The following is a 10,894-nucleotide window of genomic DNA, read 5'->3' on the forward strand; positions in this document are numbered from 1 at the left end:
TTTGATATAACTTGCCAAATCCAATTCCAATTACAAGAAAATGATGTTCCAGATCATGAATTAAGCAGTGTTTTTAATATTCACCTAACTTGAATCCAAGAATGTATATTTCCAGGTTGTCGACCCACATGTACAGCATAAACAAAACTTGTATGTGTATTTTTGGTTATAGTACTACTAAATGTGCACTGATTTTATATATCCGTGAGATGGACCAATTTTATGGTAATAAAGAAAATAAATAATAACATTAACCAAAACACAATTTAAAATATAATATGATTTATTAGCTGGATGTGGTCTGCTTGAAATACAATATGGAACAGGACGTACATAAACACAATAAGCCTAATCGCATAGTAGCATAGCATACTTCATTCTGTATTGCAAAGATAAGCCCCGCGCGAAATTTGAATACACATATACGTTTGTCCATATTGTAAGAACATCATTATTACCCTTTATCAATTGTACAAAACGCAGTATTGAAAATTTCTTCTTTCCTTTTAAAAAATTTTTACATAATGACACGGTTGCAACTTTCGGGCGAGCAACCGGAGTTTTTTTTAAACATGAAACTCAGAATACCATCAATGCACTAATCACTAAAATCTCTATAGCTGTCAGTTTGATGTCCCACAAACCTATGAAAATATTAGTACCTAAAATTATAATTAATGGTGATTTGTTTTGGCAATAAAATTCATTTATTTTCCTGATGCAGATATGCTCTTATTTTACTAAACTGTTGCGTCATATTTATTTCTATTTTAATATTCACCGTCTTCGTATGTTTGTGATATCTTGCACTTAGCTAGAGATGTTCTGCTAATTCTAAAGTCTTCCAGAAATTGTATCTATTCATACAATGGCACCATTTTTTCTGTCAAAATCACATTATAGTTTTACATAAATTGATTATAAATAAAATTGTGCTTGACGAATTAAGTACTATATTAAAACTTTTTATTAATAAATGATGGTATTTTACATACCAAGACATTATTTTTTTTTAGCTTTAACAAACTGTAACAAATGTAACTGATGGTAATCGTTCTTAAAAAAAATCATGAAACAATTCTTTGTCACTCATTATGTTTTATTTATTATACTTAATGTTTAATTGAATATTATAGAAAGTTAGTCATTAAATATTGAATGCGTTGACTCAAGATCAACAACTTAAACTAACCATACGAATCTTATTCATTGCACTATGCAGTCGCAGCATAGGTAAAGAAAATCACAATCAGTTTGAGAATTGAGAGGAAACCTATGATATATTCATATACTCTTTTATCTATAGATATATTCATTTAGAGATATGACAGTTGAAGAAATATCAATTTACTTATAATTCGAATTTAAATGTTGATAACACTTACATATTACGATATTTATACAAACATTAACCTATAGAACTGAAAGAAAAGAATGAGATAAATATAATGAATATGAAATATAATGAATTAAATGTATTATAATGAATGTTAATGTCAACGCTCTTGAGCATTATTTATTAAAAATCATGTCCATATTGTGCTCAATTTTGTGTTAATATTTCTAAGAAAAAAAAAATACAACCATGTACAACTAGATTTTTTTTTAAAACTAAATATCATAAAATTATCAAAGCGAGTTAGTTCCATAGATGTCTCTGCGCCCGCTAAGAGTGTCTTATCCCTGTTAACTTGATAGGATGTGACTATGTACGGGAAAGTAGAGTCCAGGATAGTCTATGTTATCTTGATTAATTGGCGATAAATATAATTTGTTTTTGATGTGTAATGTGAGAATGATAGTTTAAATAAGCGGTTTAATAATAATCAGTTATAATACAGTATTAGTGGAAGATATTGGTATTTTTCAGTTATAGTTTTAGTAGAATTTGAGAGTGAGATTAAGTGATTCACATTATCCAGCGGGTTATAATATTCAGGCTTTTTTTTTATCGTGCCACGATGCCACGAATTCGCAGAGGAGCAAGTAATTTTGGAAGACGTACTCGGCAAGCTCGAGCAATATATGAACGAAGATTGAATAGGACCCATGAACAACATATGATGGACAATATGAATTTGAGAGAGCAAGTAGGAAATACACGTGCCAATGAAAGTTTAGAGAGACATGGCATTAAGAAATCGAGAGGTGCAACGAGGTGCGACCGCCGCCATTAGAGAAAATAATCAACGACGAGTCAATAATCACAGAGCATTGGTACGTGCATCACTTTTGCACCTGGCGTTTAATTATGATCCTGAAATTGATTATTCATCACACTCCTTAATAACCATTGGTAATATGGACAAAGCATGTAAACATTGCCATGCTCTAAAATTCAAAGGAGAATCAGCAGGTTTATCTTGCGCATCAGGGAAAATTATATTGACAAAATTAACAACACCACCGGAATCTTTAAAAACTCTACTAGATGGAACAACGTATCAATCAAAAATATTACTGAAAAAAATTTGCAAATTTAATTCATGTTTTCAGATGACGTCATTTGGTGCTACGAAAGTATTTGAAAATGAAGATTGTCGAAATTTCGAATCAACATTTAAGATACAAGGTCAAGTTTACCACCAAATCGGTTCATTGTTTCCCATGCCTGATGTGAATCCGAAATTCTTGCAGATTTATTTTATGGGCGATGATGAACGACAAACAAACATGCGATGCGAATTTAATCACATACAGCTTAGAAGGAAAGAGATATTGTGAACTCTTTAGAAATATTTTTTAAAAACCATAACCAGTTGTTGCATTTTTTTAAGACTCTTTCAAGTAGACTAGAAAACGATGATTACGCTATTATTATTAGAGCAGACAAAGTGCCGGTTGGAGAACATGCTGGCGCATATAATGTTCCAACAGTCAATGAAGTCGCGGTCGTAATAGCTGGTGATCTATGTGAGGGGCGTGATATACGTATACAACGGAGAGATAATACCATGCAGATAATACAGGACAGTCATCGTTCTTATGATGCTTTGCAGTAAGCATTGATATTTTGGAAAGGTGAAGATGGGTACCATTTAAATATTAAACAAAGGGATCCAAATACACGTAAAAATCTTATTTTTATAAAAAAAAATCAAATAATAATAATTAAAATAATTTTAATATAGTTTATTCCATGTGCAGAACTTGCCGAAAAAGTAAGTGCCATGGACTTTTACTGCTACCGATCAATGATTCGAGCTAATGAAGAAAATAACATTCATAAAGTTTAATCAAGCCAAACTCCGCGCCGAGGAACATATACATTTGCGTGATGCAGTACTTGGTAATGTAGATGCAATGAATGATATTAGTCATATTGGTACTGCATATATTCTTCCATCTTCTTATATTGGAAGTCCGCGACATATGCAGGAGTACATTCAAGATGCTATGGCTTATGTTCGTGCATATGGCAGACCTAATCTGTTCATTACCTTTACGTGCAATCCCAAATGGGATGAAATAAAAAAATTGCTGATGCCGGGACAAACAGCGATGGATAGGCATGATACAACTGCACGAGTTTTTAAACAGAAGTTTAAATAATTGATGAATTTGATAACGCATCAATCTGTTTTTGGTGAAACACGCTGTTGATTATACTCAGTAGAATGGCAGAAAAGAGGTTTACCCCATGCACATATTTTGTTGTGGTTAATTGATAAGGTACATTCTGTAGAGATTGACAATATTATCTCAGCAGAAATTCCTGATAAAAATGTTGATGAGGAATTGTTTGATATTATAACTACTAACATGATACATGGTCCATGCGGTACTCTCATTATTATGTCACCATGCACGGTGAATGGAAAATGTACAAAATATTTTCCAAAATCATTTCAAAACGATACTATCACCGACATTGATGGTTATCCCGCTTATCGGCGACGTGACGTTGACAATGGTGGACAATGTTTTGAATTGTGACTGTCGAATGCCGGGGTAATAGATGTTGATAATCGATGGGTAGTTCCTTATTTGCTTTTGCTATGCAAAACCTATAAAGCACATATAAATGCCAAACTGTGCAGCTCGGTGAAGTCAATAAAATACATATGCAAATATGTTCATAAAGGGAGCGACAAAGCGATATTTGCAATTAAAAGTATTAATGAGAATGATGAAATAACTCGATATCAAATGGGTAGAGATACGTCAGCAGCAATGAAGCTATCTGGCGTATTTTTGGTTTTTCCATACATGAAAGGAATCGATCTGTGGTACATTTGGCTGTGCATTTGAAGAACGGTCAGCGGGTATACTTTACAGAAAACAATATATTACAACAAGCCTTGACTGCTCCGAAGACTACTCTAACTGTATTTTTTAAACTTTGTAATAGATCAGATATTGCTGGAAGATTTGCTAGAACATTATTATATACAGATACACCTAAATATTTTACATGGAATAAAAAATTAAAAGATTGGGTACCTAGAAAACGAGGTATTCCTGTTTCAGGATTCGAAGGCATATATATGACAAACAATTTGGGTAGATTGTATAGGACCAAGATCATTCCAAAATTTGAGGACAGTCAATGGAATTTTATATGAAACTTTTTATGATGCGTGCCGTGAGTTGCACTTATTGGAGAATGATAAATCAATGGGACATGACTCTTGCAGATGCAGCACTGATTTCATCTGCACATCAAAAATTCAACAATTATTTGCAATAATATTAACAACATGTTTTCCATCAAATGCATCTGCACTGTGGAATACACATAAAGACCCAATGAGTGAGGATATTTTGCATCGGTATAAAATTGATAATCAAGATAATAATCATGAATTTTCAGAACAAATATATAACGAAGACTTAATAATGATTGAAGATATTTGTATCCAAATTTCGAACATGTCGCTAATTCAATTTGGCATGTCAGCACCGAGCCGAGCAGTAGTAGATATCATGAACAGCGATGTTCAACGTGAACACCAGTTTGACAAAACTGCTTTAGCTACTTTTGTTGCTAATAATGAGATATTGCTTACTGCCGAGCAACAAAGTGTATATGATCAAATCAATACGTCGATTGATGCACAACAGGGCGGATTCTTTTTTTTTGGACGCGCCCGGAGGCGCTGGCAAAACATTTATTATTTCACTGATTCTTGCGCGTGTGCGGTCGCAAAATAATATTGCGTTGGCAATAACTTCATCAGGAATTGCAGCGACATTACTTGAAGGAGGACGAACTGCGCATTCGGCATTTAAGTTACCTTTAAATGTTCTTGTTAACCAAGAAGCAATGTGCAACATAAAGAAGATCAGAAATGGCGAAAGTTTTGCGAAAATGTGAAATAATCATCTGGGATGAATGTACTATGGCGCACAAGCATTCGCTTGAAGCTCTTGATAGGTCGCTGAAAGATATAAAAAATAATAATCGTCTTTTTGGTGGCTGCCTATTGCTACTGTCTGGCGATTTCATACAGACATTGCCCATTATCCCACGGGCGACGCGTGCTGATGAAATAAATGCCTGCTTAAAAAAGTCTTATCTGTGGTGCCACGTAAAGAAATTCTATCTTAGTGTGTTAACATTCGTGTTCAATGTCTAAATGATGCACTGGGGTTAAAATTTTCACAACAATTATTGGATATTGGTAATGGCAGAATTACTTTTTATGAAAATACAGAGTACATTCAATTCCCTGATAATTTTTGTAATATGGTTGAAAGCAAAGCCAAACTAATAGAAAATATTTTTCCAAATTTAAAGCATAATCATAAAGATCATGAGTGGCTACTAGAACGAGCAATTTTAGGAGCAACGAATTTGGATGTAGACGAAATGAATTTAAAAATACAACAGATACTGCCAGGATATGAATTCACATTTAAATCAGTTGATACTGTTATTGATCCTGATGAAATCGTCAATTATCCAGTCGAATTTTTAAATTCTCTTGATTTACCAGGAATGCCGCCGCACAAATTACTATTGAAAGTTGGTTCTCCAATTATATTATTAAGAAATTTAAATGCCCCAAAATTATGCAATGGCACAAGATTAGCAATAACAAAAATTATGGGAAACATTATAGAGGCAATTATTCTGGGCGGAAAATCAAAGATGATGTTGTTTTTTTGCCTAGAATACCACTAATTCCTTCGGAATCAGTAATACCTTTTAAGAGACTGCAGTTTCCTATACGTTTGGCATATGCTATGGCCATAAACAAGTCACAAGGGCAGATAATGAACTTTTGCGGTACAAATTTAGAAAATCCGTGCTTTAATCACGGGCAGCTATATGTTGCTTACTCAAGAGTCAGAAACCCAAATAATTTATATATTTATACACCTAATAATCTCACCAAGAATATTGTATATCCTTTGGCGTTACAATAAACTCTACTACATTAAAAGTTTAAAATAAAAAAAGAATTATATACTATATTAATTAAGATTAATTATATAATTAATATTAATTATAATAACATTAATTATTGGAATTGCATTCCTGAATATAATATTGTTAAATTGTTCATTTGAAAATAAATATAACTATTGTATTAATTAAATTTATTTATGGATAGTTTAAAAAAAAAGTTGAATGATATTGAAAAGTTAAATACTTTTTTAATATAGACATCCATTTGATTTTCGCCTAGTTTATTTAAAGTAATTTTTTGGCGGATTAAAACCATAATAAATATTAAAAATTGATTTTATGGCAAATCAAACACGCGCTGTGAGTGTCTAGTGCTCTTATACCTAGTTTCAGTGTGATTAATCAGTGTTTTTGTGTAAATAATTTTTGACAAATCACTGTGCTAACTTTACACAATTTAGAGAAGTGTCACCCTGCGGGGGACACTATGGACAAATTTTCCATTACGGAAACATATAACGTGCTTTACGACGATTCACTAACATGTTCTGAATATGTCAATGAACAATTGCGTCTGAAGGAAACAGAACTTTCGTCTGCTAATAAGCATATTTCAACATCAAATACCAATATGGACGTCGATCTAATGCAAGTAGCCAATATTGAAGAAGCTATTCAATGCATTTCACAAGACCCTGCAGTGACTGCTTCAAAGCTGGTATGTAGTCAAAATCAAAATATGCCCAAACAATTAACTAAGGTTCAAACATACAATACGGAAAATATTTGTACAACTAATCCGAGACATTCGTGGCAACTTGTTACAACAAAAAAAATTGTACAAAGTAAGAAGCGTAAATTATCTGATGATACTAATAGCACTCCGGTAACTCTGTCAAATAGATTCGAACCGCTAAATAGCCAAGCACTATTATCAATACTACCAATAATAATGATTTCTCAACAACCAACCAGAGACCTCCACCGATTTTTATTTACGGCGTCGACAATTATAAAGATATGATGGACGAAATCAACACTATTATTGATATCGAACAATACACTTTCCGCTCCTTAAATAATAATGTAACTAAATTAATGTGTCAGAATTCTGATGTTTTCAGAAAACTAACTAAACATTTGCGTGCAACAAATGTTATTCATCATACTTATCAACTAAAAGAGGAAAGGGCGTATCGTGTTGTAATCAGGTATTTACATCATACCACAGATATAGCAGAAATCAAGAATGAGTTCGTGAGGATAGGTCATGAAGTAAGAAATGTTACAAATATACTACACAGAGAAACTAGAAAGCCACTAAATTTATTTTACCTTGATCTTGAACCCGCAAAAAATAACAAAGACATATACAGCGTAACAAAGATTCTTAACAACATAATTCGTATAGAACCGCCACACTATAATAAATCCGTTGTGCAATGCAAAAGATGCCAACAATTCGGTCACACTCAACGTTACTGCAATAAGCCGTTTACTTGTTCCCGTTGTGGTAACAATCATACTACATCAGACTGCAAGAAACCAAAATGTATTAAATTTTTGTACAAATTGCGACGGAGATCATGCAGCTAGTTATCGTGGATGCCCAGCATATAAGAAGGTATATAATCAAAAATTTCCAAAAATGAATCATAATACACCACAAACGTTTATAAACCAAAAATCCAACAACAGACATACGGTTAATCCAACTATTACCACTAACCTGTACCCGAATCTAAATCCAAATCAGATCGCTAATCAAGGTCACCCTCGAACATATGCACAGGCGTTAAATAACAACGTTAATCCAGAGTCTGCTTCAGGCATATCTGCAAGCTTCGCTCAGTTCATGCACGAATTCAAACAGATGTTTAATCAATTAATTCATCAAAATGGTGTGGTTTTAAACCTGCTAACAACTGTATTAAATAAAATTAATCCGTAATGGCTAAATTTATAAGAATTGCACTTTGGAATGCCAATGGGCTCCTACAGCACAAGCTAGAATTAACTACTTTCCTCACTTTGAATCACATTGACATAATGCTAATAAGCGAGACCCACTTTACTAGTTTCTCTTTCTGCAAGATTCCGAATTACACACTACACTATTGCAATCACCCGGATGATACGGCTCATGGAGGATCAGCCATACTTATTCGAAATACAATAGTTCACACCGAACTTCCTCCGTACCAAAAAGAACACCTACAAGCAACAACAATACTTGTCAGTATGCATCTTTACAAATTATCAATCTCAGCAGTGTACTGCCCTCCACGACATAATATCAAGCAAACAGATTTTGAACAGTTTTTCCATCAATTGGGTGCGAAATTTCTTGTAGGTGGTGATTTTAACTGCAAGCACACTTCTTGGGGATCACGTCTGATCACAAGCAAGGGTAATGAGCTCCTGAGAACCTTAAATAATAATAATTATTCATTTCTGTCCACTGGAACCCCGACATATTGGCCTAGTGATCCTCAAAAAATACCAGACCTGCTCGACTTCTTTATTTTGAATAACATAAATGAGAACGTGATGAATATTAAGCCATCATACGATTTATCCTCAGATCACTCTCCAATTGTTTTAACTATAGGAATAACAGTTATACAAAAAATAAATTCAAATATATTACATAGCAAATATACAAATTGGGAAACATTTCGAGAAGTTTTGAAAGAGCGAACAAATTTACATATCAGTCTCAAAAGCGACGCTGAAATTGACAAGGCTACTGAAGATTTGCTTCAACACATTAAGACTTCAATTCAAGAAGCAACTCCTAAAACTCAAGCATCACCTGCATTCCAAGATATTCCGTTGGAAATCAAAGAACTTATTCGGAAAAAAAGACGTGCTAGAGCTAAATGGCAACAAAATCATAGACCTGACGATAAAAATACATACAATAAACTTTGCAGAGAACTTAAAAGCAAACTTAGGCAAGTCAGAAATGAAAATTTTGAAAAGTACATTAATAATCTATCCAGATCAGATAACTCGATATGGAAAGCAGCTAGTAATGTGAAGAAGCCTAAATTCTTTTCTTCACCTATTAGAAACAGTGCTAATGATCCTTGGGCAAGAAGTGAAGAAGACAAAGCGCACCTATTTGCTAAATACTTGTCTAATGTTTTTAAACCATTTGATTCCACCATTGATAAAGAGATTGAAGAAGAATTGCTTAAACCTCTACAGTCTTCACAATCTTTCAAACCTATCAAACCCAAAGAAGTCAACTCTCAAATCCAGATGTTAAATACAAGAAAATCGCCTGGTTTTGACAAAATAACAGCAAGGGCGTTGAAAGAACTTCCTAAGAAAACGATTGTTTTAATAACTTATATATTTAATGCCATACTAAGAGTAGAGTATTGGCCAAAATCATTTAAGACTGCCCAAATATTAATGATTCCTAAAAAGGGAAAAACTTGACTGAGGTATCTTCATATAGACCAATATCCTTGCTTCCCGTAATATCTAAACTGCTTGAAAGGATCCTTTTGGACCAAATCAACAACGAGCTTCCTTCAGATTGGATCCCCTATCATCAATTTGGCTTTAGACGTGAACATTCGACCACACAGCAAGTTCACAGGGTTATTGACACTGTACTCAAGTCATTTGAAAATAAGCAATTTTGTAGTGGTGTTTTCCTGGATGTTCGACAAGCATTCGATAAAGTTTGGCACCCAGGACTTTTATATAAAATTAAAACATACCTTCCATCCAGGTATTATGGGATTTTAAAATCCTATCTACAAGATAGGATTTTTCAAGTGAAAGTAAATCAAGTAACATCTGATTTTCACAAAATAATGTCAGGTGTTCCACAAGGTAGTATTTTTGGACCCTTCTTATATGTATTATACACAAAGGACCTCCCATTACTTGAAAATCTGACAATTGCTACATTCGCTGACGATATTGCCATACTAAGCAGTAATCACAGTGCTGATCAAGCTTCCCGACAAACGCAAGAACTTATCAATGAACTAGAAATGTGGCTTGCTAAATGGAAGATTTGCATAAATGAAACCAAATCAGTTCATATCACATTTACCCTGAGAGAGGGTACGTGTCCTCCAATTTATTTAAATAACGTCCAGATTCCGAAACAGAACATAGTGAAATATCTTGGTCTCCATTTAGATAGCAGACTTACTTGGAAAAGCCATATAAAAACAAAAAAGCAGCAAATAATGATCAAAATAAAAGAATTTGATTGGCTACTGCGTAAAAAGTCGAAGCTCTCTGTCGAAAATAAGTTGCTGCTATATAAATCGATTATTAAACCAATCTGGACCTACGGAATTGAGCTCTGGGGATGTGCTTACAAATCCAATATAGCTATAATGCAGAGAACTCAGTCAAAAATTTTACGTTCAATTCTTAATTCTCCGTGGTACGTGACAAATGAGACCATTCACAGCGACCTCAATATGAAAACGGTGCAATTAACGTTTAAAGAAGTTAAGGAAAAATATAAGCGCAAACTGGACTCACATTTGAATCCTTCTATAG

At 33.6% G+C, this 10,894-nt stretch overlaps 1 protein-coding gene across 1 annotated transcript; it reads left to right on the forward strand.

Annotated features, from left to right (window-relative positions):
- Window positions 1–5,689: 5,689 nt before the first annotated feature.
- Window positions 5,690–6,127, forward strand: LOC113373311. The gene has a single exon (XM_026616341.1). The coding sequence runs from the start codon at window positions 5,690–5,692 to the stop codon at window positions 6,125–6,127; it is 438 nt and encodes a 145-aa protein (XP_026472126.1).
- The last annotated feature ends 4,767 nt before the right edge of the window (window positions 6,128–10,894 follow it).

This window comes from Ctenocephalides felis, unplaced genomic scaffold (genome assembly GCF_003426905.1).
Source record: "Ctenocephalides felis isolate EL2017-DRISC unplaced genomic scaffold, ASM342690v1 CF-g0.4_SCAFFOLD_00001, whole genome shotgun sequence".
Taxonomy (NCBI): domain Eukaryota; kingdom Metazoa; phylum Arthropoda; class Insecta; order Siphonaptera; family Pulicidae; genus Ctenocephalides; species Ctenocephalides felis.

What these genes read in the sequence shown, in the direction of transcription:
- LOC113373311 (XM_026616341.1), top strand. Translation starts at nt 5,690, where the DNA reads ATGGTTGAAAGCAAAGCCAAACTAATAGAAAATATTTTTCCAAATTTA.